This window comes from Equus asinus, chromosome 1 (assembly GCF_041296235.1).
Source record: "Equus asinus isolate D_3611 breed Donkey chromosome 1, EquAss-T2T_v2, whole genome shotgun sequence".
NCBI classification, from domain to species: domain Eukaryota; kingdom Metazoa; phylum Chordata; class Mammalia; order Perissodactyla; family Equidae; genus Equus; species Equus asinus.
In genome coordinates, this window is record NC_091790.1 from 100,926,393 (window position 1) to 100,954,017 (window position 27,625).

The window sequence follows — 27,625 nt, forward strand, 5'->3', positions numbered from 1 at the left end:
GGCAATGACAGCATATGCACCAACACAGCAATTCCAGGGCGTGGCAGGGGCCGGGCAGAACATAAACGGGTGGTCTGTTTGCTTCACCAGCACCATGCAGCGCTTTCTCAGAGCCAGGCACTGCTCAGCCCCTCTCCCCGCCAACCCTTTGAGGCAGTTGCGGTGTGCACAGGATTTGGTGGTGGAGGGCAGTTTGTTCAGGCTCTCCCCAGGCTGGCTTGCTCTGGAGCCAGTGCTGTCACCCCCCAGAGATGTGTGGATGAGCCTGAGTGTTTGTAACACTGGGACCGAATGAGGCGAGTTCCACATAAGCTGTTGATTATCTAGTGTTGGCATTTTTGTGACACCTGCTGACTTACACTAGTCTTGATTCATCTCAATTTTTCTTTGTCTCCTTCGATGGTATTTTTTTCTCTGTGTCGTTTTTTTTTTCTTTTTATTGAGGCATAATTGACATATTAGTTTCAGGTGTAAAACATAATGATTCAATATTTGTATTATTGGGAAATGATCATCACAGTAAGTCTGGTTAACATCCATCACCACACGTAAGTTACCACATTTTTTTTCTTGTGATGAGAACTTTTAAGATTTACTCTCTTAGCATCTTTCAAATTCCATGCCATTCTTATACGACAACCTTCTTTTAAAAAATTATGGTCTCTCAATTTCTTAGTGATCTAAGAGTCTTAGTCATGCCTCACTTAAACTGGGAATAAGTTTATTTTTCATCTCTTGGCTTTTTCTCAGGGTTTTTTCTCAGAGTTGCCACTTGTGGACTACCTCCTTTCCAGCTGTTCCCTGGGGTACCTGTCATGGCTGCCTGTTAGCAGTATTTATTTTTGCTTTTTGTCTATGGCACCTATCAGATATCATCATGATGGTAGCCCTGATTGCAGCAGCTCAGCTGGTGAAGTCACAGTTGTTCTACCTTTGTAGGTAGCTGCGTGTGTGCAGGGGTGGGGGTGCTGAATGTTTAATGGAGTAACACTTGAGCTCTTCTCCAGCTGTAGCTTGGTGCTGGAGGCACCAGAAAGTTGCCCCTCTTTCACTTTTTGTTTTGATTTCTTTTCTGAGAAATGGATTTGCCTCTCAAGTGTCGTGGAGGACGAGTGTATGCGTAATGCTTTATGTTCAAGTGCTCTTATTTTACATGCAAACTTTTTTGGTTTATCATTTGCTGGTGAATCTAAAGAAAAACTTCTCAAAATGAAGCTTTGGTCTCATGTGTTAGTAAAGTGGGGTTAGATGTTTGCCTCACTACGTGCTTTACTTTGTCCACTCTGCTTGGGAAGAGCAGCCGAGGTCTCCTTCCTTTCCTCGGTGTAGCTGTAGCCATGTGGTAGGGGAAGGAGCTTTGCGATCATGCCGTGATGTTTGTGAGATAGCTAGAGTCAGCTGGGGTGGTTATAAACCTGGCATTTGCGTGACTCGTAGGATTTTAATACTAGAAAATGGAACTCCAGAGATTTTTAGTCTAACTTTTCATTTTGCAGATGAGAAAACTCTCCTGGAGATGTAAACCGCTGAGGCCCCAGACCATCTGGTGAGATGGTGGCGGAGTGGAGCCCAGCACCTGGCCCCCACCCCCACCCTGTTTGCTCAATCGTCTTTTGAGTGGGAAATGTCATGATATTGTTGCAAATGAACTCATGACTGGATGACATTGAATGACAAGTGAATTTATTTCCTCCTCCATATTCTCTTTCCTCTAGGAGAGTGAGTGGTTTTTGCTGACTAATGAGGTCCTGCCAGCTGGTGGGCTCATGACCCTCTCTGTCCCCCCTATGGGAACCTTCTGGAACAGCACCAAGGCCCCTGGGCAGATCTTGTACAGTGATGCCTTGCCCCTGAGCTTGATGCAGCTGCTGGAATTTGTGCTACAAGCTCAGTTACATGGTGTTCCCTTCTTAGAATGTGTTTAGGAAAAATGTAGGAAGACTTTTTATTACAGGAAACTTCTGTAACAGAAATAGGCTGCATTTATCTACTTTAATTTTAAATTTTTGAATGAAAAGCACATTTACCTGTTCAAAGGTATAAAAATGTGCAACGAAAATTCTCTGTCCTGCCTCTGTCCTTCTGTCCTGTACCAGCTCCCACCCTGACCTCAGTCATCACGTTACTAGTTTCTGAGATATTTTCTCAGATATTTTTTATGTGTATAAAATCAAGCATGAATATGTATTATCACGTCTCCATCTTCAGCACAGATGATATGTTCCCATTCCCATGTCATCTGGCTCAGGCTGGCAGAACCCTGAGAGTGCAAGTGCCCTGAGCTCATCACCCCTTCCACCCAGGGCTCCAGTCTCTGCTTTTGCCCCTTTCAAGCGGCAGGCTGCTTACTAAACTAGTCCCCTGGTAATTGGCATTTAGATTGTTTCCAATCTTTTGCTATTACAGGCAATAAAGCAATGAATGCCCTTTAATAAATTTCATTTTGCATATATGCATTCTGTATAGAATAGATTCCATGAAGTGCAATTGCCAGATTGAAAGATACATGGTATTAAAAGGTATTTCTAATTTCTATAGATACTGCTAAATTGCCCTCCATAAGGATTGTACTAATTTACATTCCCATCAGCGAAGTCCCGGAGTCCTTGGTTTTCACAAAATTTGTTAAAAGTAGCATGTTATCAAACTCTTGGGTTTTGTAAGTTGGATAGGTGAAAAATAGCATCTAGGTATAATATGAATTTGTATTTCTCTTATGAGTGAGGTTGTGCATATTTTTACATGTGTCTTTCCTTTGAACTGTCTATATCTTTTGCCCATTTACTATTAGGTCATTGCTCTTTTTCTTAGTGATTTCTAGGAGCTCTTTATATATTAGAAAGATAAGCGTTTTGTGATATGTATTGTAGATCTGTTGTCCTATTTTGTTATTAATCTTTTGAGTTGGTTCGTGGTGTTTTTTCCTTGCAGGACTTATTAATTTTTATGTAGTCACATTGTCATTCTTTTTTCTTATGAGTTGTGGAATTTGAACCAGGATTAGAAAGGAGCAGGTTGCATTTTGATGGAGCTTCTTTGAGGGTCAGTTGCTTGAACCTTTGCTGCCTTTTAACCCAGTTCGATCTTCTTATCCATTAAAGCAGTTTTGTCTAAATTCTACTAATGGTTTCCAATTTAATTGTTAGAGAAATGAAATGATTTGTTTCCCTCATAGGAGGCCCTTCTCTCTGGCAGTTTGGGCCCCATCTCATTTGTTAATAGTCAACAGACTAACACAGTATGAATTTTATCACTCACAATTGATTTTCCTATTGTATTTTATTAGGTAAAGGCACTCCAAAATGTAGCTGTTCAAAAACTACAGCTAGGACTTGAAATTGAACAAAATTATAGAGCTAAAACTGAAGCTGAAAATGGACACTAATGTTGGGTTGTTCTTTTTTCTTTGCTTGAGGAAGATTAGCCCTGAGCTAACATCTTTGCCAGTACTCCCCTATTCTGTACGTGGGTTGCTGCCTGAGCATGACTGATGAGTGGTGTGGGTCTTTGCCTGGGATCTGAACCCGCAAACCCAGGCCGCTGAAGCAGAGCACACCGAACTTTAACCATTACGCCAGCCCCTAAGGGTGATTTTTAAAAATTGTAATTTTAAGACAATGGTCTAGATTGTATTTTACAATCTGCTACAAATTGTCATATATGGATAAAGGGCAGTTTGGGCTGTTGGTGGGGAGTGCTCTGAGTTTTAAACAAGTTCCTGTATTGAATATAACTTTAATTATACTTAGTAAATCTGGATGTGTTCTTTGGATATATCCATTCACAGCGCATTCACGTGTGTATCTTTATCTTATTTATTGGTTGGTAAGGGCCACACCTCTCAGCTTGCAGAGTGTTGTTGCTGGTCTCAGAGGGGCCTCTGTGATAGGGTCCTTGTCAGCACCCCAGGGTGATAGCTTCTAGCCTGTGACAGGACGTCTTCCTGAACATGATACTTTTTCCAAGGTGGTCTCAAGCCCTGTTCCTACACTGGGACCTCAGTGGTCCTTCACTGGTGTCTCAGGACTTAGCACATGGGATGAGGCTGGAGAAGAGGAGGCATCTCTGTACTCCCCACTGTGCACCCATTTGCACCCTAGTCTTTCCCTCTACCCCCATATATTGACACGTTCTCAATTTTCTTGGGTATGTAGCTAGGGGTGGAATTGCTGGGTTATATGGTAGCTCCATAATTAGTTGTTTGAGGAACTGTCAAACTGTATTCCAGAGTGCTTGCACCAGTTTACATATCCACTAAAAATATATGAGGGTTCATATTTCTTTACATCCTCAACACTTTATTGTCTATTTTTTGTTTTGTTTTTGTTGCCGTCTAATGACTGTGAGGTGGTATCTCATTATAGTTTTGGTTTGCACTTCCCTGATAACTAATAATGGTGAGTATTTTTTCATATGCTTATTGGCTATTTGTGTGTCTTCCTTAGAGAAATGTTTATTTAAGTCCTTTGCCTATTTTTTAGTTGAATTGTCTTTTTATTTTTGAGTTGTAAGAGTTCTTTTTAATTCTAGATAATTAATAATTGTCGGTGGGGGCTGGCCCCGTGGCCGAGTGGTTAAGTTCGCGCGCTCCGCTGCAGGCGGCCCAGTGTTTCGTCGGTTCGAATCCTGGGCGCGGACATGGCACTGCTCGTCAGACCATGCTGAGGCAGCGTCCCACATGCCACAACTAGAGGAACCCACAACGAAGAATACACAACTATGTACCGGGGGGCTTTGGGGAGAAAAAGGAAAAAATAAAATCTTTAAAAAAAAAAAAAAAATAATTGTCGGATAATTTGCAAATATTTTCTCCCAATCTATGAGTTGTCTTTTCAGTTTCTTAAGAGATAATGTCTTTTGAAACACAAAACGTCTTAGTTTTGATAAAGTCTTATCTATCTACCTACCTACCTACATGTTGCCTGTGCTTTGGGTGTCGTATCTCAGAAACAATTGCCTAATCCAAGGTCGTGAATATTTACACTTTTGTTTTCTTCTAAGAGTTGTGTAGTTTTAGCTCTTACATACAGGGTTTTGATCTATTTTGAGTTAACTTTTGTATAAGGTATGAGAGAGTGGTTGGACTTCATTCTTTTCATGTGGCTATCCAGTTGTCACAGTCTCATTTGTTGAAAAGACTGTTCTTTCCTCCATTGAATTGCCTGGCACCCTTGTCTAAAATCAACCAACCAGAATTTTTCATTCTGTTCCATTGATCTGTATGTCGGTCTGTATGCCAATACCATGTTGTTTTGATTATTGTGTTTTTGTAGTAAGTTTTGAAATTTTTTGTTTCCTTGTTCCTCCGTTACTGCTTTCTTTTATGTGAAATAGATATTTCCTAGTGTCATATTTTAATTCCCTCATTTTTTGTTTTGTTTTGATTTTTATTATATTTTTTGGAATTATTTTCTTAGTGTTTGTCCTTGGGGTTACAGTTTACTTCAGATTAGTTAAACCAACTTAATCTCAACATGTACCAAAAACTGGCTCAGTATAATAACCCTCTGTGCTCCGCTCCTTTGTATCTTTATTTGTGGTTTATGCTGTTGTTTTTTAAATCAGAAGAGAAAGGGAGTTAATGCACGCAAGATACACTTGTGCTGTCTTTCGTGTTTATCTTTACCAGGGCTCTTTATTCTTCCTGTGGATTCAAGTTACCATCAGTGTCCTTTCATTTCAGCCAGAATGACTCCCTTTAGTATTTCTCATAGGGCTTTTGCAAGAAAAGATAGGCCTGTTAGGGATGAAGTCTCTCGGGTTTTGTTTATCTGGAAATGCCTTAATTTCTCCTCCATTTTTGAAGGATAGTGTTGCCAGATATAGAGTTCTTGGTTGACTTTTTTTCCCCAAATAGCCCTTTGAATACTTCATCTCACTGCCTTCTAGCCTCCATAGTTTCTGATAATAAATTGGCTGTTATTCATATTGAAGATGCTCTATATGTGGTGAGTTGCTTTTCTCTTCCTACTTTCAAGATTCTCTCTTTGTCCTTGGCTTTTTTGACAGCTTGATTTTGATGCATCTATGTCTTGATGTCTTTGAGTGTATTCTACTTGGAGTTCATTCAGCTTCTTGAATATGTAGATTAATTTTTTGGTCAGATTTGAAAAGTTGTCAGTCATTATTGTTTCAAGTATTCTTTCTGCCCTTTCTCTCTTTCTTCTCCTTCTGTAACTCCCATTATTCCTGTGGTGGTATGCTTAATGGTGTCCCTCAGGTTTCTGAGCCTTTGTTCTTTTTTCCATTCTGTTTTCTTTCTGCTCCTCAGACTGAGTAATCTCAATTGACCCATCTTCACGTTTGCTGATCTGTTCTTGTAACTGCTAAAATTTGCTTTTGAGACCCTCTAGTGGGTTTTTCCACTTCAGTTTTTTTTCAGTTACTTTTGAATTCCAGTTCTTTTTTTTCTCGTTTTGCTGAGGAAGATTCTCCCTGAGCTAACTTCTGTTGCTAATCTTCCTCTTTTTGTATGTGAGCTGCTGCCACAGCATGGCCACTGACAGACAAGTGGTGTAGGTCTGCGCCCGGGAACTCAACCCAGGCCACTGAAGTGGAGTGTGCTGAACTTAACCACTAGGTCACCAAGGCTAGCCCTCCTTTAGTTCTTTACACATGGTTTATTTTAGCTCTTTGATTATATGTACAATAGCTGATTTATAGACTTTCTACTAAGTCTATGTCTGGACTTCCTCAGGGACAGATTTTATTGATTGCTTTTATCCCTTGTATATGGGCCATCTTTTCCTGTTTCTTTGTGAGTCATGTAATTCTTTGAAAACTGGACATTTTAAATAACAGTGCTTCAACTCTGGAAATCAGATTCTCCCTTTTCCCCATGGTTTGTTGTTGTTGATACTTTATCTAGTTCTGGTTTGTTTAATGACTTTTTTGACCTAATTTTTTGAAGTCTATGTTCTTTATTGTGTGCTGCCAGTGAAGTCTCTACTTAGTGAGCTTAGTGGTCAGCTAATGATTGGACAAAGTTTTCCTTAAACACCTGGAAGTGAGAAATCTTAATAAAGATTTAAAGTCTTTGCCAAGGGGCTCCATGTACATGTTGGGGCATGCCTTTGACACTTAATGCAGCAGTTGAAAATTCTGCCAATATAAGCTTCACTTTCTGCTCATACAGAGTCTCAGGTCAGCCAGTGGTGAGAGCTTAGGGCTTTTGCAGGTTTTTCCTGAGCATACACACAGCCCTGTACATTCATATGTCCTTCTAGATTCCTAGGAATATTTCCAAGTGTTTCCAAGCTTGCACAGATATTATATTCCCCAGCTTTTCCTTTTTTTCCTTTTTCTTTTTTTGCCTCAGCTGTTATCTACCACCTCAGTGAGCTGCAAAGTTAAAACACTTGCCTGTAATTGTTTTCAGCAAACACTCCCTGGGTAAAAGGCTTTGCTGAGTTTGGTCAAAAACAGACAAGCTTACAAGTGGGATCTTCCAGGGAACCATCACACAAGCCAAATAATGACAGTTCCTTGGGAATGAAACTTTGAAAGAGCTCCAGCTCCCTTATGCTTCCTCTGATGGCTGCCAGGCTACACCAAGAATACGGGCTGTCAAGGAGCTGGAGAGTTAGAATGGGTCTAGAGTAAGTTAAAATGTCACAAAAAAACCTCATTCTTACAAAGATGCAGTCGTTTTTCTTGCATAAACACTTCCTGGGTTCCTGCAAACCTTTGGTTAGTTTTCAAAGTTCAGAAAAAGTAGATACTGGCAGTTTTTACCAATGTGCTTATTACTTTTTTGGAAGAGAGCTTTTTTGCACGTCTTTACTTCACCATTTTCTCTAGCATCCCTTTGAATCGGAATTTGTTTTGTAGTTTTTTGTTTTTCTGGAGTTTCTCTCTCTCTCTCTTTTTAACCTTATCAAAAATAGTACAATGTCATCATAGCCTAAGAATTACCCAGACCTTCACTAGTTCTATGTATTGTCTAGAAATTACTTTCTTCCTGGAGACCCCTATCCTGAAGCCCTCTCACCTGTGACACCGATCTGGACTATTTTCCAGTTGTGCTATACAGCTCCCATTCTGGAACTTCCTGGCACTTCTAGATTAAATTCCTGTGTTTTGCATCCCTGTTGGATCTTCCTCTTTCTTTTTTTCTACTTTTATTGAGTTACAATTGACATATAACATTGTATTAGTTTCAGATGTACAACATAATGATTTGATATGTATATATATTGTGAATTGATCGCCACAATAAGTTCAGTTAACATCCATCACCTCACATACTTACAGATTTTTTTCTTGTAATGAGAACATTTACGTTTTACTCTCTTAGCAGCTTTCAAATATAGGATACGTGGTTAACTGTAGTCACTATGATGTACATTAATTAGATCTCAAAAACTTACTCATCTTACAACTGGAAGTTTGTACCTTTTGACCCCCTTCACCCAGAATCTTCCTCTGTTTTGCTTGTTATCCTCATTTTTTTTTTTGGTATAGCCTCCAGTAACTGTCTCAAAATGATATGTGGTAAATACAGGGTTCTTGAATGTCGTAAAATGTAGTTATTTTAACCTTTCGCTTATTTCATGGGTTGGATATGGATAGAATTCTAACTGTAAAAAAATTCTCCCCTTAGAAGATTGAAGGCGTTGTTCTCTTGTCTTCTTACGTCCAGTGTTGCAGATTCTAGAAATCTCTTCCATTCAGCTTCTTTGTGAGTAAACTTCTTTTTTCCTTCTCTTTGGAACTTTTGAGACCTTATTTTAAATATTCAGTGTTATGAAATGCCAAAAGTTTGTGTAAATCATCTTTCATTCTGCTACAGTGGGTCCTTTCCATCTGAAGGCGTGTTTTTCTTAAGCTCTGAAAAATCATCTTCTTGCTATCACAGTTTCTGGAATGCTGAACTGATTGCCTGACTTGGTCTTTGTCTCTACCTTGATTTCTTTGACTTTAGCTTCCAGCCTTTCTATCGAAAATTTTATTTTAGCCACTGTGTTTTTAGTTCTAATCATTTTTTCTTTTGTTTTGTCTAATTGTTCTATTTCATATTTTATTCTGGTTTTATAGATACAGTACTTCTTAGATCTGAGGATATAAATTGGAAATATTTTCCTTTTTTCCTAAATAGCTCTTTAATCTATTTTTGTTTTTTTACCTAAGTCTTTCTTTTTCATCCTTCTGGTCTTCCTCATAGGATGCAATCCTTAGTTCCTTGTTAGTTTTTTTAGTAAAAAATTTTTTTCCTTATTCTTTTGAGTATGGGACAGTGTTGGTGGTTTTCTCCATTATATGTCTGGGATTGACTCTTCACACCACTGCTGAGAGCTGACGGGTCACCTGGTCAGCTTTACTTTACAGCCTGTGGGGCTGGGCATCCACACCAGTCCCCTCAAACTGCTGGTCAGTTTCTTTGGAGCAGTGCCTTTGTAGCACACAGTGGGTTCCTCTCCCTTCTGATGGGGCCTCCACTGACACGTTGTCCTATGGACTGACTCTTGGCTGCTCCACTTCAGCCCTGTGTACCTGCTGTCAGCCCGCTGGAGGCCCCTTGCAGCTGTGAGCTCCCAGATGCAAACTTGTCACTCATCCCTGCTGTGTACTCTTTCCCCATGCTCCTCCCCTTTGTCTCCACAGAGTTGTTGAAAGCTCGTCTGTCCCCGCCTCCTACTTCTTCCCTTGTGTTGTCTAGGCTTTTCTCTTGGTGCTTTGTTCCTGTCATCTCTATGGGTCACAGAGTTTGGGAGATGAGCCTGTTCCTAGGGTGACATCTTGACCTGGAGCTCCTGGAAACATTTCCTGTCTGGTTCCCCCTTGGTGCCCTAGCTCATTCCCTGTTGTGCAAGAGATGAGCATTGTAAGAAGCATGCCCAAATTTGGAGATTATCGTCTTATGTAAAGCTGGCTGGGAGGATTTTATTTGTTAAAGTGAGCTTGCTCCTGAGAGGCCAGGAGTGACGAGCCTCGACCTACTCTGTCAGGTGTTCCCCACACACTCGAGTTCATGATCTGGGGTGTGCTGGGCTGCTGACATGTTTGCTGTTGGACGCCGAGAGTGAAGCTGGGTGGTGCCCGTGGCTTTGCAGAATCAGCCAGGGAAACAGTGAATCCTCCCAGAAGTTGGGTGCGGGTGGAGCTGTGGCTCACAGGATGCCCCCAGAGCCTGCATATGGATGCAGCGTGCATGGTAGCTTGTCCACCCAGAGGCCACTGTGCTCTGTGGCAGCTCTTTTGTTCCCTTCTCTCCTCCATCACATACAGTTAGGATTTCTTGTTTTACTCTGAAGCTGCCTAACGGTGGCAACTCCGGAACATCATCCCTCCCCTTTCCATATTTTATTTGTAGATACTTAAAATATAGGTAGGTTACAGTATCAGATTCCATTGACAAATATAAGCTCCAGTTTGACAATTCTGAGGCTTTGAGAGTTTCTTTTCAAGCACTTTATAAGCATTTAATGAGCACTTGCCAAGCAACGTGGGAGGGCCATCTCCAACCGGTTTTGACACCATGTGCCTTTAGAAAGGCCTAAGCTCTCCTCTCCAGTTACTGTTAATTTAACACATACTTGATGCAAATACTATTATAAAAATATGTTTATATTATAAAACACAGAGATTTTAGAACTTAAAAAGAAGTGAAACAAAATAGAAACAAGAGTTCTATTTTTTTTCCTTTTCCGATTACTGATCCAATGAACCCCCTGGGGCACACGGGCTTTGGATCCTCCTGGCTGGGGTACATGTGTGAAGCAAGCACCCAGCCTAGCGGCTCCCAGTGCAGTTGTAGAGACAGATGCGGGAGAGCAGGGAAGGGGCGCTGCCGGCGCAGGAGGAAGGAGACTGCCCAGCACAGGTCACAGAGGAGAGGTTAGTGAGCTGAGGCTTGTAGAGGCTGGAATTCCCAGGGAACAAAGACAAAATGCAAAACTAGAGGACCTGGCCTCACTCTCCTGAGTGAAGGCTGAGCTGTGGCCACAGAAATGGCACAGTGGCTCATGGAAGGAAGCCGTGCAGGACACGCGGCCACTCAGCGCTGTTGGGCACATTGTCCAAACAGCAAGATGAGAATGGAGGGGTGCATATCCCTACCACTGTGTGCCCTCTTGCCTTCCACCATGAGAACTGGGCTCCTTTAACTGGAGAAGGGATTTGGGTGGAAAACCAGCAGTTTCCACAAAGCATTCCACGTTACCGTTACGCATGTCAAAACAGATCTTCTAGTGCATTTACTTGAAGGAGATGGTGATGCATAGGCTGCTTCGGATGTAAATTGGTTGGTAGGATTTTCTTCACTCAGAATGCCTGGTGACCCCCAAGGACGGTCTTGCATCTTGTTCTCCTGCAGTGCGTAGTTAGGCACCTTGCAAACCATCGTCCCCTCCCATTTTGGAGTATGTTGGTCAACCCTTCCCACATGAAATGATTCTCTTCTGCTCTGTTCCAGGTCTCGGTGGCCCTCAGCAGCAGCTCCATCCGGGTGGCTGTACTAGAGGGGAATGGGGAGCGTGTCCTCATGGAAGGAAAGTTCACCCACAAGATCAACACTGAGAGCTCTCTCTGGAGCCTTGAGCCTGGGAAGTGCGTTTTGGTAAGTGTGGGCCTCTGCGCAAGCTCCCAAGTGGCCTCAAACCTACCGTGATGCTTTATACCCAAGGAGTAAGGACATTGATTCCTCCTCTTGGGGCAGAGTTTCCTTTGTGTTTTGCACACAGCTTGGAGGGCACATGCATGGTCCTCAGCCGACTGTCACTCCTGCATCTGCAGCCTTGGCTCCTCAGGGTCCTACTGCCTGGCTGTTTGAGGTGGGTCCTGTCTCACAGAGAAACTCGAGTGCTCGAGTGCCCACGCACAGACCACATGTGGCTACCACAGAGGAGGTGCTGGCGGGGGGCCATCCCCAGAGCGTGGCTGTGCTCACACGGAACATGTCCCCTCAGTCCCAGGGGCTTCTCTCCAGTGATTTGGTTACATCTAGGCCAAAACCAAATAGGTTAAAAATGGAAAAACAGTTTAAATTTCATGGACGCCAGTCTGGAGGATGCAGAGTTAATAAATTCAAACAGACAGGCTTATTTGACAAAGTGGATCTCAACTGGCTAAACTAGCTGAGGGTGCAGGGTCCAAGCAGAACTTACGTATTCCGCTTTCTAGAATCTTTGAGGGCTCCATCCTTCCTCTATCAGAGCCTTGTGCCTGGTCAGTGGGCACTGCCCAGGGAGGCTTCATACAGCCAAGGGAGCTCGACATGTGAGTTCACTCGCTTCCTCTTTCCGCTAGCTGGGATGCCTAACCAGGGTGAAAGGGGCAAGAATGAAAAGAAAAACACCAAGTCTTTGGACAAAAAAAAACCTCAGAATTTTATTCAGTTGTGTTCTTCATATGTGCAAGCCATGCAATAAGGAAAGAAAGAAACGTTTCTTTCAGTTTCATCAAGATCCGCCTCTCTTTGGGAATAGGTACCTATGGGCCGGCTGGCCTGATGCTGACCAACAAGGCCCATGGGGGCTCTGTTCTGTCTGCCCTCAGCTTGCAGGGACATGCAAAACCCATGGAACAGAGAGGATTCTCTCAGTGCTGGGGTGGCTGGAAGTATTGGTGCGCCTGGAATCCCCGAGCACACACAAGGTCCCCTAAGCATGACAAGGACACCAGGGGGCAGAGCATGGGGCCAAGTTTGCCCAATTCTCATTCTAAACCTTGCTCTGTTGCACCTCCCATGCTCTTCTGAGGTTTCTGCTTCTCTCCGTGATTGTGTGACAGTCATGACACTCTCCCCCTTGTCCCATCACCCCCATGCCTCCCTACCCCCCCAACACACCAGAACTATTGCCCAAACTGTGGCCACTTGTTTATATCACCAGGTGCTCTCATTTGCAAACCCCTCTACCCCGCCTCCTGAGATTGCGAGAGTAGCCAGCAAGAGCCAGTGGCTGGCAGCTCGCCCTCTCCAGGTGCAGCTTTGACAGCTCAGGTAGCCTTATGGAATGTGGACCCAAGATCCTGGGTGCCCTGTCATCCATGGGCCTTGGACCTCCGTGTGAGGTTGATTGACTACAGTGCAGTGCACACAGTCCCGGCGGGTAACTGGTTACACTGCGCTTCCGTGAGGGATGCTTCTGGGAAGCGTTTGCCACATGGGCTTTCTTGGCATTGCCTTCAGCTCTGTAAACCTGTGTGCCTGCCTGGGACATACCTGCCTGCCTCGTCACTGGCCTCTGAAGGTCCGCAGTGCTCTACTGCAGTTCGTCAGGGTTATAATCAGTGTACAGAGGATTCCTTTTACTTTACTTCTGTAGAAACGTGATCATTACTAGGTAATGCACCTCTTTCCATTGATAGTCGTGGCGCTGACTTCTTCATGGCTGATCCAGAGCCATATGTGTTTTGTATACTTGTGTCTGAATGTGGATATGGCTTGTGACCAGAGCATTAACTCCTTGTAATTACGGCCCCCATTTATTGAGCACACTTTGAGCCAGGCTCTGTGAGGTGTCTGGTAATGCTGTTTAATTCTCCACAAGCTCGTTTTACAAGTTGAGAGGCTGAGGCTCAGAGAGGGCAAGTAGCTTGCCCAGGGGTGGAGCCAGACCCCGAACCCAGAGGCTTCCCATTCCCTCCCTCTCCTCTTTCTAGCTGAAAGGCGCCCTGAGAGGGCAGGGAGCGGGCCGGGGGCTGGCCGCGAGTGCCTCGCAGTGTGCCGAGGGCAGCCTGGGCGGGTAGGCCAGGAAACGTGCATCGCCTTCTTTGCTGACCTTGCTGACATGGCCCGAGTGAGTGGTCTGCAGCTTAGTGGTCACGCGCCTGGGCCCTGCGGTCCCCACATGTCCTCCTGTGGTCTAGGTCCTGGCTGCCTATTAGTCTTGCAGGTTGCTTTTGCCAGGCACCTGCTGCTCGAGGAATTATAACAAAGCAGAAGTGGCTGCGGGCTGAGATGCACCTGTCACTGGCTGTGTGCGCGGCTTCTGGGTGTTCTCTCCCCACTAACCCGGTGGAGTCCACGTGAAAACTTCTCTGGGGATTCCGGGTGCTGCACAAGTTCTTTCCCACGGTCCCTTAGAATTTTGATCTTCAGTAGATGGCATCACATTTCTAATGCAGTTTCACTACTTGTAGAAAAAGAAGAGGAATTATTTAGAGCAGTATATCCTCTTCTGGAGCTTTCCCAGCAGCATAGCCCCTGGCACACCTGGTGTTGCACCTTTTGATGGATGCGGAGCTGCTCCCCTTCTCCACTGCCTCCCGACCACGACCTCTGCTGCGCCAGTGCCAGCTCATCTCTGTGACTGGAGTCATAATACACTCCGTTGCTATTTACGGAGCTGAAGGTTTGGTGTGTTGTCAAGTTAATTATTTATTTATTGGTGACATTCTGGGCCACGTATCTGAGATGATATTGTAGCTCAGTGAGTACGTTGCTTTGATGTGTGAACATCCCGTTTGCATTTGCTGAGAGAAACAAGCCCTGCTTCCCTCAAGCCTCTGGAGTTGGAGCTTTTGGTCGCTGAGGTCAGCAGGCCTACCCTGTGCCTGAGCCACACTCACTGGCCACGTGGCTTTGGTAATCACTGTGGCCTCTCAGGGTCTCTGTGACTTATCCTTTCGACCAAGACTGAGAGCTGTGGTTAATCCATAGACGTTTGTTTGTTGGTTATTGTTCAGTGCCAGGCCCTGTGCTAGGCTCCAGAGTGACTGAGGAAAATAGTCAAGGGCGCGTCTCCCAAGGGCTGTGGTGGGCTAAAAGGGCCCCCAGATGTCCTTGCCAAGCCCTGGGACCCACCAATGGGACGGTTTTGGGGAAAAGAGTGTTTGCGTATGTATTAAGTTAAGGATCTTGAAGTGAAGAGATTATCCTGGATTATCCAGGTGGGCCCTAAAACCAGTGACAAGTGTTCTTATAAGAGGAATAAAAGAGATTTCACATAGAAGACGCAGATAGAGGAGAAGCGAAATAAAGACCGGGCAGAGATTGGAGAGATGCAGCCTTGGAACCTCCAGAGGGAATGCAGCCCTGCGACACCTCGATGTCAGACTTCTGCCTCCAGATGGAGAGAATAAGTGTCTTGCTTGAAGCCCCCAGTGTGCAGCGCTTTGTCATGCCTCCCCCAGGACTCTAGCACAGGCCTCATGTCACAGGATCGTTGTGAGGGCCACGTGGGACAAGAGGGGTGACCCTAGGGATACCTGTCACCTCGCCGGAGTCCTTGGTCCAAGCCTCTGACCTCCCAGCAGGCCGATGCAAATGTGCCGCTTACTTTCCCGCCAGCCTTTCCTCGTTGCCCAAGCCATGGATCCACATCAGACACACCCCGACAGGCTTTCAGAGCAGGCAGGGGTGGCAGCTAAAACCGGATGACAGTTCTTGCCTCCCTCCCTCCCACGCGCGAGAATGTTAAACGAGGCTTCTTGACTCTCAGGCAAGCTCCTTTCTTGGTTACTGAGATGTGAAATCAACACCCCCACCCCCCAGGCCTCTTCTGTCCCAGAACCCCGCATCAGCTCACTGTCCTCGTTTCTCCCTCCAGGTAGGGCTGACGGCCCTCACTGCTGTGGGTGGCTGCAGGCCTCAAGGCCCGCCAACACGGTGGTTTAGACATTCGTAGCCATATGTGAGGTGAAGCCAGTCCCCACGTTAACATGATCCACACGCAGGTCATTTAAAATTGGTGCAGTGACTGCAGAGTGTGCACAGCCCTTTATCGGCTCAGCCTTAAAGCTCACTCAAGTGTGTGTGTCTGCTGCTTGAACCTATGTTTCTGTACAAGCTGCCTCTCCCCCATTTAGAGTATTTCCTTCAGTTACAGTTCTGAAAGTAGAGTGATAGGCTGACTGTATCCTTGGTGGTTTGCCAGGGGCTCTCCCAGAAGGGCGCCACATTTCTGTGGTGTCACTAGATTCCCATGTGCCTACTAGCATTGGGCTTTTTAACTTGTCTTTGCTAACATGTGCATTCCTTCCACTTGTTTCTTTTGGTTTTCTGGTGAGGACATGCGTCTCTTTATGAAGTGGTTCACTGTCTTCGCTTCCTTGCTGGCCACTCGCCCCTTCCTGGCCCTGGGTGGCCATTGTTATGGATTATGCTTCTTCAAAAATGCAAGTTAAATTACGTTAGAATTTTGACAAGAGCCCAAAGCCTGAAAACTAATCCATGAAATAAAATGTGAGCCCTTGGCCTTCAGTGCTCACGTCTCCCAGGACCCTCGGCGTTTCTTAAGGTGGTCAGATCCTTGGGTGCTCAGTTTCAAGCAGGGACGTGCTGAGGTGTGGGATTAAGAGAAGTAGGTGGCCTCAGGCAGCATGTTTCATGAGCGTTCTGGAGAAGTCACCCGGTGAACAGAAGGAATATACCAAGCAGGACCAGTGGACCATGCTCCCAGGGGACAGAGCATGCATTCCCTCCGACCTGCGGTGGGGAGAATGGAAATGCCACTCGGTCGTCTCGAGCTCAGAATATGTGGGAGCTCTCCTGCCTCCCAGCCACACCCACACCGCTGCCATGTTCTGTTTGTCATACAGTGCTTTAATTTTTAAGCTTGAGAAAAGTTGACAGCGTAAAAACCAAGAGGTTGCTCATAGCAGTGCTGCTTCTGGTAAGCCCTGACAGGTCAGTGGTCTGACTCCGGTCCACATTCTCCCTGCAGAAGTTCCTGGAGCTGAGCAGGTTTCCTGTCGTCTTTCCCCGTCGTCTGTCCTTGTTTCAGGGCGCCCCCAGAAGCATCATCCCACAGCTCTCACGGATGTCTCCTCGGCCCATACTTGATCCCATGGGTAACTGTGAGGAGCCGTCGTCCTCGCTGGGCACATTGCTTCCCTGAATAGACACGAGGTTCTGTGCTGAAGGAAGGAGAGAGATATAAATGTTAGTGAGTCATCGGCACAGGTTGGGAGTGCTGAGGTAAGCTGATTCACATTGAGTTCAGAGTTTCTTTGAGGACATTTTTGGAAAACTGTTCACCCAGCAGTCTAGTGTTTCCCTCTAGAAGCTGATTCTAGGTCTGGGAAGTGGGTCAATAAAAGGAACCTGGAGGAAGGCCAAGGAAGGGGGCCGTGTCACCAGGTTACAGCGACCACCCCCAACTGGCCAAGCTGGGACACTGAGCACCACATAATCAAGAATGGGAGTGAGTGAAAGCCATCGAGACACTAGGCATCCAGGAGTCGGTGATGATGACTGAGGAGTGACTGGCCCCATCACAGAGAAGAAGCCCCCTGCCAGCCAGTGCACAGTGCCTGCTGGGGCTAGAAGCAGTGTTTCCCTGCCATCGTGTGAAGATAGGATCAGGGAGGAACCCCTAGTGGATGTGGCTGCGGGACATCATGCCTACAAGTGGGACACCCAGGGAAGGGCACAGCGTCACCTGTACAGCATCCTGCTAGGGCTGCTTCCCTGAGTTTAATGAAGAGGAAACACCAGACAAACCCAAAAGGATGAACGGTCTTTGGAAACAAGACAAAGGCTGTGAATTTTGCAGATGAGAGGGGACAGGACCACTAAAATGTGGTCAGGACCCTGGACTGGATCTTGTGCAGGAAAGAAGATGAGCTAAAGTTCTTGCATTAAAGAAATTCCATATTCTCAGGAACGAGACTCCCACTGAAATATTAGGGGTAAAGGGCCAAGATGGTTCAGAAAAAACATCACGTGATTTCCTATATATTACACATATCCTCACACACACAATGAGAGTGTGTGCAGACACAGGTGATAAAGCTGAGGTGGTTTATTATATGTTATACATATCCACACACACACACGGTGAGAGTGTGCAGACACAGGTCATAAAGCTGAGGTGATTTATTATGTATTACACATATCCACACACACACACACGGTGAGAGTGTGCAGACACAGGTCATAAAGCTGAGGTGGTTTATTATATATTACACATATCCACACACACACACATGGTGAGAGTGTGTGCAGACACAGGTGATGAAGCTGAGGTGGTTTATTATATGTTATACATATCCACACACACACGCGGTGAGAGTGTGTGCAGACACAGGTCATAAAGCTAAGGTGGTTTATTATATATATTATATCCTCATACAGTGAGAGTGTGTGCAGACACACAGGCGATAAAGCTGAGGTGACTTATTATATACTATACATATCCTCACACACAGTGAGCGTGTAGCAGATACACATGATAAAGCTGAGGTGATTTATTGTATATTATACATATCGTCACACACACAGTGAGAGCATGTACAGACACAGGTGATAAAGCTGAAGTGGTTTACTATATTATTATACATATCCTTTCTCACAGGTGATAAAGCCAAAAGGTAGCATGTTGACAGTGGGTGAATCTAGGAAAAGGGTGGATTCTTTGTCCTTCAGTAATTTTAGCAACTTCTAAGTTTGAAATTATCCCAAATAAAATGTTTTTTAGAAATGAGGTGCCAAATAAGCACGTGAAAAGATGTTCAGTTTCATTAGTTATTAAGGAAATGCCATTTAAAACCACAGCAACGTATCACTTCACACTTGTTAGGATGGCTACTGGAAAGAATGGACAGTGCCAGGCGCTGGGGACAATATGGAGCCCCTGGAACCCTCATATACTACTGGAGGGAATGCACAGTGGTGCAGCCATTTGGAAGATGGTTTGATGGTTTTTATAAAGTTAAACGTGCACAATCCCACTGGTAGGTACTTAACCAGGGAGAGATATGCTCACACACAGGCCTGTATGCAGCCTCGTAGATGACTGCCCAAATCTGGAAATGCCCACGCATCCATCCACAGGTGCATGGACAGGTGTGCCCTGACCCACTGTGTAGCGAGCAACTCTGGACACACACGCAGCCTGGCCCAATGTCAGAACCACCATGCTAGGGAGAAGACCAGACGTGAGGCTGCAGCCGTGTGATTCCATGAACGACAGGCATGTACCAGCAAGTCAGCAAAGAGAGGATTGGGGCCGAGGGGACCAGGAGCCTTAGGGGTGTAGCTTGGTTGTAGTGGTGGCTGTGCACTTGTCACAACTCATAGGATGTGCCCTCAAAAGGGTGAATTTTACCCTGTGCAAACTATGCCTTCACAAACCTGATTTTTTAAAAAAGGAACAAAATGTTAAAAATCAAAACCAAACATTAAGCCATCAGACTACTTTCTCAAAGATATTATTACTAGACCTAGTTCCTTGAGCTCCGTTCTAAGAATGTTTCGCCGTGTCCTCTTGGTACTACGTCCTGTGTTGTTCACCTGAAAGAGGTGTGAAGTTCTGACCCTCTAAATGTGGTTGGACCGCCAGGACATCATGCTGAGTAAAAGAAGCCGGGCCCAGAAGGACATACATGTTGTAGTTCTGTTTTCGTGAAATGTCCAGAACAGGCCAATAAATGAGTTGTGGTTGCCAGGGCTGGGGTGGGGAAGCATTAAGACGAAGGGAGTAGTAACTGCTCGTGGGCATCGGTCATGAGAATGTTTTCATAGTACATAGAGGTGGTGGTTGCACAACGTTGTGAATGTGTGAAAGGCACTGAATCGTTCACTTTAAGATGATTAATTTTACGTTACATGAATTTCATATCAAGAAAAAAATTTTTTTTTTTAAAAAAGGTGATGCTGGGCTTATCCTGATTTTTGTTGGGTTTGCACAGTGCCTGTGTGGACTTACTCTGTGGACACAAGGGGCGCAGGCAGTGAGGCCCACCAGCTCCATGTTCACGGAGTCGCCCTCTTGTGTCCCTGAGCTGTGTTGGGCCTAGCTGTGTGTCTAGACCTGGCCAGGAAACCCTGTGTGCGGTTTGTGTGACAAGGACCAACAATGGAGCCCCAACAAACGGATAATGTTTGGGCTGACCCCCACCATACCATCCGGTGGCTGCTGGCCCGAGCGTAGCTCTGCTCTGCCTGAAGCGCTAGGTGAGGCGAGCAAGGCACTGACTTTACCTAGAGGTGATCATGTGTATCACTTGGGGCTCGTGAGTTTTAACGATACGTATTACAGAGATCTCAGCAACAATAATGACCAGCGAGATACAAATAAAATAAACCCAAAGGGTCTCTTCTTTGCAGAGATTCGTAGTTCTGTAAGTGCCTGAGAATCTCTCCTGGAATAGTGACAGTGTAATAAATTTCCCACTTGAAAGGTTTTCATTGCCTTGACACAAAGATCTGCAGCTTGGTAAAGACAGGGCTGAATTCTCAGCACTGGGGTCTCTGAGGCCAGGTCAGGTCCCCACCTGTGAACTGGAGAGTGAAGTCAGCAAGACACTGGCAGAACAGAGCATCTGGAAACAGACGGTTCACCCCAAGTGTAACCCGTGACGTTGGCAGAGTAGAAGTCATCATCTGAATAGGCGGGCAAAGGGTGCTCACCCCTCAGCTCTTCATGCCCCACACCCCCTTGGACAGTCAGAAGTTGGGGAGGTTTATTTTTGTAATGTGCTGAAATTAATGCCATGCTTGCAAGTTTTCTGAATATTCTCTCTCCTGTGTGACCTGCCCCTCATCAATGCCCACCCCCCTCATTGCTCTCGGGGCCTGGCTGGACCCGGGCTCTGCAGGGGCCCTCGGTGGGCTCAGGCAGCAGAGCTGGAGCTGGCAGCTTCTCAGTGCTGGAGCTGACTTCTCATGACCTGCAAGTGACGTCCACCAGGAGCACATGGTGTCCTCATGGGTGTCACCTGTGTGTGGGCCAGCTGTAGGTCCGCTTTTTCAGGATTTCCCACTGGCCAGTTAACCTTCTCCTCTTGGAGATCCTCTGTGTGAGAGCTGCTCTCACTGCTGGCTTGCCATGTCCACTTCACCTCCCTGTCCCTCCGTGACTGGGAGTTTCATCCCATTGGAGAGTGGACAGTACGAGGGAGAGTAGGCAACCCACCTGTCACTTCTTGGCTCCTCTTGTAAGAGCCTTCCAAGGAGCCCAGTCACTGACCACGGGAAAGGGTGCAGCCTGAGCCCTCCATATGTGGTCCCTGGGACAGGTGCACTTGCCAACAACTTCAGGCAAAGCCCCGATGTTCTGCCTTGGTTCCCATGTTGCAGTCCCTGTCTCTGAGTTCTTGTGACGTCCCCTGGGCTGAGCCAAGTCTGGGTAGGTGGTGCTTCCCCTGATGGGGAGGTGAGTCACATGCGGTGGTCACAGACCTGGAGGATCCCCTCTCACAGCCATCCTGGCCAAGGAAGGCAACAGGACAGGGCACTTGGGCTTCTGGTTGGGAATGGTCATCATCGAGTTGAGCCCTGGATACCTAGGGTCCCAGGGTCCCCCAGCAGGAGGAGACAATGCTGCACTTGGAAGCAGGAAAGGTCATCAAGAGGGAGGGAGGAGGGCGAGCTAGCTGGGGCCCAGCAGAAGGACGGTGAAAGAGGCTTCTGTTCGGGGTGGAGATTCCCGTGGCGTCTCCCAGAGGCCGTGATGTGGGACTAGGTGTGGGCAGCAGGGCAGCTGAGAGCTCTTGGAAATGTCCCCTCAGTCAGAGTGGGTGCCAGTGCACATGAGGTCACTGTCCTCTGAGAAGACCTGGGAGACGAGGACCACAGGTGCCACAGACTGTAGTCCTGGAGCATCAGGTCCCCAGTCCCTCCAAGCCTGCTGGCCGGTGCCCACCCCCCAAGTGACCCTGTCTCTGCCCTTGTGTACCAGGTGAGCCTAAGCAAGGCGGGCGAGTACTGGTGGAGCGCCATCCTGGAGGGGGAGGAGCATATCGACATTGACCAGATCAACAAGGAGCGATCCATGGCCACAGTGGACGAGGAAGAGCATGCTGTGCTGGACAGGCTCACCTTCGACTACCACCAGAAGCTGCAGGGCAAGCCACAGAGCCACGAGCTGGTACAGGCGCCCCGCCCTTCCCAGGCCTTCTCAGTGCCCATGCCGGGGTGGGGTGTGGACAAGACGTGCTGGTGTGGGGTGTGAATAGGGTGCTGTGTGGGGTGTGGATTAGGGGTCTGTGTGGGGTGTGGATGGGGGTGCTGGGGCCGGGTGTGGACGAGATGTTCTGGGGTAGGGTGTCGATGGGGGTGCTGTGCAGAACGTGGACAGAGAGTGCTGGGGTTGGGTGTGGACAGGGCACACAACTTGCTGCAGGGCACAGCTGCCCACTGGGTCCTGACATAGGTAGCTCTGGCTTGGTTACTTGGTCATCGCCCAGGACAGGGCACTGGTTCCACTTCTGGACAGAGAGCCGAAGTGGCAGGGCCAAGACACGCCTGTCCAAAATGAGCTGTTAATATCGCACGGGTTCAGCACAGGAGGGGAGAGGCGGGCCCAGCACTGCTGCAGGGCTCATGCGGTTCTGACCACAGGAGGGCCATGGGAAGAAAGTCCTTCCAAGTCACTTGAATGTCAGAGGCGTGAGAAGTCTACATGGCCAGCGGCTTTGGAGGGGGCAGGAAGAAGTCAGCTACTAGGGACCATGTTCACGCCTGTGCAGCACGGAGCCTGCCAGGAGCCAGGAAAGGATTAGATTGTACATTCTTCCCTCTGTTTTAATAATCCCAGGAGTGGCTATTTAGGGAAGAAAGCGTTGCTTTTCTCGGGCTTTATTTAGCTCCCAGTGTCCCACATGAATAGCGCTGGGAGTTTGAACCTCAGTGTGATGGTAGCAGGTCAAGTTCAAGCCCACGTCTGGGTAGGTGCGTTGCTGGGCACCACATTCCGTGATGTCAAACAGAGGACCCTGCATCCACACCCCAGCCCCCCGCCATGCCATTTAGATTCACAGGTGTCCTGTCTGTCTCCTGAGGGCCTTGCCATGTGGCTTCTGTTAGTATTCTGGGCCCATGGCTGTTGAGCGCTCCACCACTGCCCCCATGCCTGTCGGTTGTCCTCCATCTTCACTTCGTTCAGAGCTCACACACAGACTTCCCCCTGCAAGGGTGGAGGAGCTGCGGAGGGGAGCACTTAGTAAGCGCCCACCGCATGTAGGTCGGGTTGGGTTCGCCAGGTCATGGATGCAGTACAGCACTCCTGAGAAGAGGGTGTACTTTCAGAGGTCACAGAATAAGTTCATGGTCCCACAGCTGCTCAGGCAGCAGGGGCGGGGTGTGAACCCTGGGCTGGTTCCAGGCCTCTCTCTCATTCCTGCCCTGAATCTCTGAATCTTCTCTTGGTCTGGCTTCCTGACCATCTGGGCTTACAGGGCTGGAGCCAGGACTAAGGTCAGCCATCGGATCACGGATGTCTTGCTGGTCATGTCCATAGAAAGTGGCCATCGCTAAGCCCAAGGGGCATAGGACTCGGAGCACAGCTCACCTCTGTGCACGTTTAGACAGCGGTTTTAATCTAGTTGCACTCTATCTGCCTATGGCCACTGGACAAAGGAGCAGTCTGAACACTGGCCCTGTGGGAGGGGCCTCATGCAGCTGTCAGAGGCGTGAGTGTCCCTGCCCGAAAGTGGGCAGGCTCAGAGACGTGAGGCCTGAGTGGGGAGCAGGAGGTCCCTGCTGACTGGCCCAGAGATGGGGCTGGCTGATGAGGAAGGATCTGAAGAAAGAAGAGCCTTGGAGATGCTGTCGTATGATGGAAAGACCTTTGTGGTTTGAGTCAAAGGGATTCTGGAAGGGCTTGCTATGTGCCAGGTAGCGTGCTGACCGTGGGGGGACGTGAGTACCTGACCAAGAGCAATGCCTTTGGAGACCTTCGTTAGACACAGAGGAACCCAGGGCTGGCAGTACATGTGGCAGGACCCAGGGGTGATCTGGAGATACTAAAAGATTGATGTCTCAAGGCCGTGGTAATGGAGGTGGGAGAGTGTCCGAGGGCCTGGCCTGGCACCAACACTGCCACCTGGGAGTCATCTGAGCTTGGCAGGGATTCAAGAAGGAGCATCTGGAATGAGGTTCACCTCCCGGGGGTTCCACATGGAGTGTCCTCAGCACACAGGTGGTGAGGGAAGCACAGTATTGGGAGCCGGGTTTGGGACCAAGAGAAGAGTATGGAGGCACAAGGAGCCACATGAGGAGCTGTCAGAGCTGCTGTGGCCTGGCAGTGAGGGAGCTGAACTTGGTGAAACTTGGCAGTTGAAAGCTGTACAGCCACGGATGGTTTAACCCACAGTCTCTGTGGTCCCTGGAGGAAAGCCAGTCCCCAGAAGAAGGAAATGAGGGTCAGCAGGACCCACTGGTGTCTTCAGATGAGGGCCAAGGGGAGGAGAGGTGGCTTAAGAAAGTAGGTGGATGGGGGCCAGCCCGCTGGCACAGTGGTTAAGTGTGCACGGCACAGCAGTTGAGCATGCACGTTCCGTTTCAGCGGCCCGGGGTTTGCGGCTTGGGTCCCAGCTGTGGACATGGCACTGCTCAGCAAGCCATGCTGTGGCAGGCATCCCACATATACAGTAAAGGAAGATGGGCACGGGTGTCAGCTCAGGGCCAGTCTTCCTCAGCAAAAAGAGGAGGATTGGCAGCAGATGTTAGCTCAGGGCTAATCTTCCTCAAAAAAAAAGAAAGTAGGTGGTGATGACGGAACTGCATCGTTTCCTGAGGGGCCTGGGGCAGGACAGATGTGGGGAGTGAGCCGAGGGCTCCATGTTGGAGTTTGGAGTGTGAGGGCTTGTCATACGGCCCATGATGAGGCCAGTGCATGGGACATCGTCATGGGTCAAGGCTCAGAGGGAGTGAGTGCTCTGTGCAGAGCTCACCTGAGAGACAAGGGTACTCTGATGGGGGCCTTAAAAGGAGTGAGGGGCCAGGAATCCAAAAAAGAGGGGGCTTTAGAGGAGGCAGTGGGCAGGAGGTGGAGGAAGAGGGTACAGGCGGAGGCCACTGGGAAACTTCTGGCTGGGGCGACAAGCCAGTCACCTCGCGACTGTGGCCACCACCCTCCCCTGCTGGCACAGTGAGTTGGGCACTGGGCGGATCCCTCATGTTTGGTGGCTGGCCTGCAGGGCTGCAGCACATGCTTCTCCGGGTGCTCTTCCAAGGTCTTGGTGTGTGTTGTCTGCACCAAGTTGGGAGAAATATCGATTAATCCCCAATACTCACTATGTGTCTTTGTCACACCTGCTGCTGCACCACTTAGGTTTATTAACAGGGAAAAGAAGACCCTTGTCAGGAGGACAGTCCTGAAGCCTCGTCAGACATCAGACATTTTGCCCACTGCTCAGTCTGCAGGCCTTGAGACCAGTGAGCGGCAGGAGTTGCTGCCATAGGGTAGCCCAGGCCCCGCAGCAGCGAGTCTCTGATTTCTCCTGGTCAGACGAAGGGGGGGTGGCCCCCAGCCCACTGCATCTGCAGGGAAGAAGAGGGTCCTGCGGCACAAGGAGGTGCCTTCCTCTCAGACTCTGCATCTTGCATCCCTGGCCCAGTGCACTGCTCGGCTGGACAACGTTCCAGACTGTCCGCGGCCTGGGCTAGCTGATGAGCGGCCCCGCCTCCACCTCCCAGGGCTTGCGGGGTCTGCGACGAGGGAGTCTAGTTTGACCTCCTGAGGTCTCTCCCTCTGAGTCACAGCCTGGATCCCGCCTGGATTATCTGTGGGTGTGGGCCTCCATGCTGCCGGTCTCCTCCCTGGGGAAAGGGAGCAGGCTCATCCCCCTGCGCCTCAGTTGGCCCGTGGGCTGTATCCCTCAGGCCATTAGGAGTTTGGACAGAGATTCCTGGTGAGGAGGAACAGCAGCTGAACCAGGAAGGCAGCCAGCGCTCGCTGGGTACAAGATGGGGTGGAATCGGCATGTGGGGAGCACAGGCTGGCAGACAGTCGCAGTCACCCCAGGCAGGTCCCCCTCTGGAGGAAGCAGAGCGGAGTCCTGCTCTGGGATGTTAACCTGTCTGTCTGTTTTCTGTTTGTAGAAAGTCCATGAGATGCTGCAGAAGGGGTGGGATGCTGAAGGCTCTCCCTTCCGAGGCCAGCGATTCGACCCAGCCATGTTCAACATCTCCCCAGGGGCTGTGCAGTTTTAAAACTGAAGGAAAGGAAGCCCTCGCCAGCGGCAGGCCTGGGCTCCCTCCTGTCTGGGCCTCACTGTCTGGCTCACCCTCACCAACCTTTCTTTCGAGGGTGAACCCAATCTCTGCCCCGCCCTGCATCTCCAGACTGTTCCAGAGCAGGGTGGGCCGAGAGGGTGTTGGAGAGCAAGGGCCGTCCCAGCAGACATAGCTCTGGCCCCCGTCGCCCCCGTTACCTGTGCTCTGCCTGCTGCTCTTTGCGCTTTGCTTGCTTTTCTTGTGTAGGGGGCGGGGCACGAGTGTGAGACCGGCTTTTGAAGCTGGGCGGAGGGGCCGCTCTCCTGGGCAGTTTGGGGAACCCTCAGGCGTGACATCTTACTGGGTGCGTTTATGTGCGGTCTCACTCCTCTGCTTGTAAGTGTCCAGCGCCTGCCTCAGCCTCGTCGTGGAGCAGCAGAAAGTGGAGTTCTGGATGTTGAGAGAAAGTCTCGTGGCCTCAGGCTTGGCACAGCAGGATCTGTCTGTCTTCTGACTGGGTGACCCTGCTCCCACCTGACCTGGCACTTTCCTCTTGTGGGACTGATTCTCATCCAAGTGCGCCAGGCCAGGCTCTGTCAGGAGACCACGGCCCCTGGTCCCTTCTTGGCTGAGGCCAGATCACGCTGCGCGGAGCTCACAGCTCTGTTCCCACCGCTCTCCCAGGACCTGGAGCCCCCACCCCAATCCTAGAGGGCCCTGTGTACGTGTCACCAGGACCACGGGGCTGCCTTGTTGGGTGGTCACCTTGCAGGTCTCCACACCCTGCAGCCTGCCCTTGTGGGCTCTGTCCACTGGGCTGGGGGAGGAGGAGCCCTGTCTGGAAGGTGGTCCTTCCAGAGACTGCCACCTTCATTGCAGTCTGACTCACAGGGTGGCTGACAGCCCTGTAAGAAGCATCCCTGAGTCCCTGATCACTCTGATGCCATTGCTGGAGGTGCAGATACGAGGTGGCTGGTGGGAGTACTGCCAAGGGGACACAGCTCTGTTGTCTACAGTCATCACCGAGGCTGCCCATGGAGCTGCCAAGACCCTTCTTCAGGGCCCCTAGGATTTTCATGTCCGTCCCACATGGCAAAAGGTCTCATGGCAGGCGTCTGCCTGAGAACCCTTCTCACATGTCTTATCCCCCCGGCCACCCCATGTGGGGTCTTCCGGAGTGACAAGGTGGGGTGTGGCGCACCGGCACTTGGCTACTGGGGAGACTTTGGGAGCTGTGGACTCCGTTGTCAGTTGTCTTCCTCTCGCCTGATTTTATTTTCAGTGTTGCATTTCTCCCCACCCTGCCCACTGTAACAGCAGTGTACCGTGTCTGGGAGTGGCAGGCTGGGGGGTTGCTGGTCGCACATGGCTGATTACGGGTCAGCCTTGCTGTCTTGCGGACATCCTCTGCTCCTTGCTGCCAGCCTAGGCCCTGGAGCTGGTGCACTCTACCTGTTTTCTCTCTTTAGACACGACAGCAGCACATTGGCCCCTGAGCTCCATCAGCTGAGGTCTGCAGAAAGCAGGGTGCCCACCTGCGAAGTTGCCTCGTCTCCAGTGTTGGTTTGCAATAAAACTGTATTTAAGCATCTCTCTGTCTGTGTATGACATTCACTGCCAAGTTCTGTGTCTGTGTGGTCATTGCCAGAATTCTAGCCATGAGGTACTGGGCCCATGTACACAGCAAATGCCAAGATGAGGCATTCCTACATATCTCCTGAAGATGTTTCCCATCCCACCTGCACATTGGTGAGACTTCACACAGCTTTCAGAAATCTAGTAAGCTTTTTTTTTCCTAGT

General features: G+C 48.6%; 1 protein-coding gene across 1 annotated transcript in view; it reads left to right on the plus strand.

The window, feature by feature from the left end:
* Positions 1 to 27,416, plus strand: part of NUDCD3 (NudC domain containing 3) — a 94,757-nt gene extending 67,341 nt beyond the window's left edge. Inside the window, exons 4-6 of the mRNA XM_014828259.3 lie at positions 11,414 to 11,557; positions 21,567 to 21,755; positions 25,712 to 27,416. Coding sequence (XP_014683745.1) covers positions 11,414 to 11,557; positions 21,567 to 21,755; positions 25,712 to 25,822 — 444 coding nt within the window. The 3' untranslated portion in view covers positions 25,823 to 27,416. The remainder of the gene's footprint in view (positions 1 to 11,413; positions 11,558 to 21,566; positions 21,756 to 25,711) is intronic.
* The last annotated feature ends 209 nt before the right edge of the window (positions 27,417 to 27,625 follow it).